The 2,140-nt window shown below is 46.9% G+C and overlaps 1 protein-coding gene across 1 annotated transcript in view; it reads left to right on the top strand.

Moving 5' to 3' along the window:
- Window positions 1–2,140, top strand: part of LOC101854383 — an 8,131-nt gene continuing 5,991 nt past the window's right edge. The window contains exons 1-2 of the mRNA XM_005112671.3: window positions 1–337; window positions 1,774–2,061. Of these exons, the coding sequence (XP_005112728.1) occupies window positions 16–337; window positions 1,774–2,061 (610 nt within the window). The 5' untranslated portion in view covers window positions 1–15. The remainder of the gene's footprint in view (window positions 338–1,773; window positions 2,062–2,140) is intronic.

Below are 2,140 nucleotides of genomic sequence, written 5' to 3'. Positions count from 1 at the left end.
ACAGCAAAAAAAGCAATGAAGTTCTCCCTGTACTGTATACTGTTTTCAGATACCAGGACCGCCAGTCTTCAAGTGGACGGATGCTCACCCATTGACCTGCCGACTAACCAAAACGTGCCTGTGAGTGGCTCAGGGAATGTGACACTCAAGTTCTGTGTGGCGAACTTGCTACCTGGGTACACTCTCACGATCAGCGTGGCTGGTCAGACGAATACAAACACCGACGGATGTTTGGAGCTCACGGTGACACAACCTATCACAGTTGAGGTCGCCACTCTTTCTTATGTGGAGACTGATGGTTGTGGGCGGACGGACAGTTACAGGGTCACTCTTACAAGTAAGTGTGTTTGAGGAAAATACCTACACTCTCTCTCTCTCTCTCTCTCTCTCTCTCTCTCTCTCTCTCTCTCTCTCTCTTTTCTTAAATCCTTACTCTAAAACCATTTAGGCCTAAATTTAAACAAAAGCCGTCAACAAAACCAGACGGGACATGATCAGAAACAACATGATCAGAGAAATGGTGGGAACGACACCTGTCCTCCGCTACCTTCAGGGGCAAACAATCAGGTGGTTTAGCCGTCTGACGCGTATGGCACAGGCCACCAGCTAGCTAGTAAAGTGTACAACAAAAGAACATCATGGTACAAGTACAAGAGGAAGACCAAGGAAGACCTGGATCGAGGGTGTGAAGGACACACAGAAGACTCCCAACATCCCACCCAGCCAGGCCATCTAGCTTGCCAGAGACCGAAAACTCTTTCTCCCCTCGACACCCAAGGTGGTACAAGAAGAAGAAGAAAGATGAAAGACGGAGGATCTCGGTACAGAAATCTGTAAATGTGGATTTTTTTACCAGTGCCCGCCATCTTGACCCGCTTTGTGGGTGGGTAGAATCTGTGTTTTGGTTTTGAAAAAGTCGGCAGCTGAGTAGCTGTCTTATCGTTATCTGTGGTGTAGCGGATAGACACTTTGCTGCCGCATGCGGGAGACTGGAGTTTGGTTTTCAAGTATCTTCTGTCTTCCTATGGGGTTTTGAATCCCTCTCAGCCCGGGTACCAGACTCGTCATCGTGAGATTGTGGGTTGGGGGTTCAAGCCTCAGCTCGGTCGGACGTTGTGTCCTTGGGAAAGGCACTTTCCACGAACTTCCCACTTGGCTCGGTCCTATCGGAGATGGACGTTAAACTAGGAGGTCCCGCCTTTTAAATAACCTAATAGTGTTGAGAGGGCGTTAAACCCGTACCATTTCACCATGTTTTCAGCCAGGAGTGGCTCTGACAGACAGGGTTGGAAGCCCATCACCCTCCTTCAGTGTTGGAAGCCCATCACCCTCCTTCAGTGTTGGAAGCCCATCACCCTCCTTCAGTGTTGGAAGCCCATCACCCTCCTTCAGTGTTGGAAGCCCATCACGCTCCTTCAGTGTTGGAAGCCCATCACCCTCCTTAAATCATGGTCTAAATTTTGTCGCGCCTACATTGAACAAAAATAAACTGTAATAATGATTTTTTTTAAAACCCCAACAAGATAAGACAAGATAAGATAAGATAATACTTTATTATCCGAGGGGGAAATTTTTCTTGGCTGTACATGGCCGTAAAAACACATGCAGGTATACATTAAAAATTTAAACTATATATTACTGTCATTAAAATTCAACATGAAAAGAGAAGTAAAGCTGACAAAATGTACATTCACATCAGATAATACAGACATACAAACATACCAACAGCAAAAAAAGCAATGAAGTTCTCCCTGTACTGTATACTGTTTTCAGATACCAGGACCGCCAGTCTTCAAGTGGACGGATGCTCACCCATTGACCTGCCGACTAACCAAAACGTGCCTGTGAGTGGCTCAGGGAATGTGACACTCAAGTTCTGTGTGGCGAACTTGCTACCTGGGTACACTCTCACGATCAGCGTGGCTGGTCAGACGAATACAAACACCGACGGATGTTTGGAGCTCACGGTGACACAACCTATCACAGTTGAGGTCGCCACTCTTTCTTATGTGGAGACTGATGGTTGTGGGCGGACGGACAGTTACAGGGTCACTCTTACAAGTAAGTGTGTTTGAGGAAAATACCTACACTCTCTCTCTCTCTCTCTCTCTCTCTCTCTCTCTCTCTCTCTCTCTCTCTC

The sequence above is a fragment of the Aplysia californica genome, unplaced genomic scaffold (assembly GCF_000002075.1).
Source record: "Aplysia californica isolate F4 #8 unplaced genomic scaffold, AplCal3.0 scaffold01359, whole genome shotgun sequence".
Taxonomy (NCBI): Eukaryota; Metazoa; Mollusca; class Gastropoda; order Aplysiida; family Aplysiidae; genus Aplysia; species Aplysia californica.
This window is presented reverse-complemented; position numbering and strand designations above follow the sequence as displayed.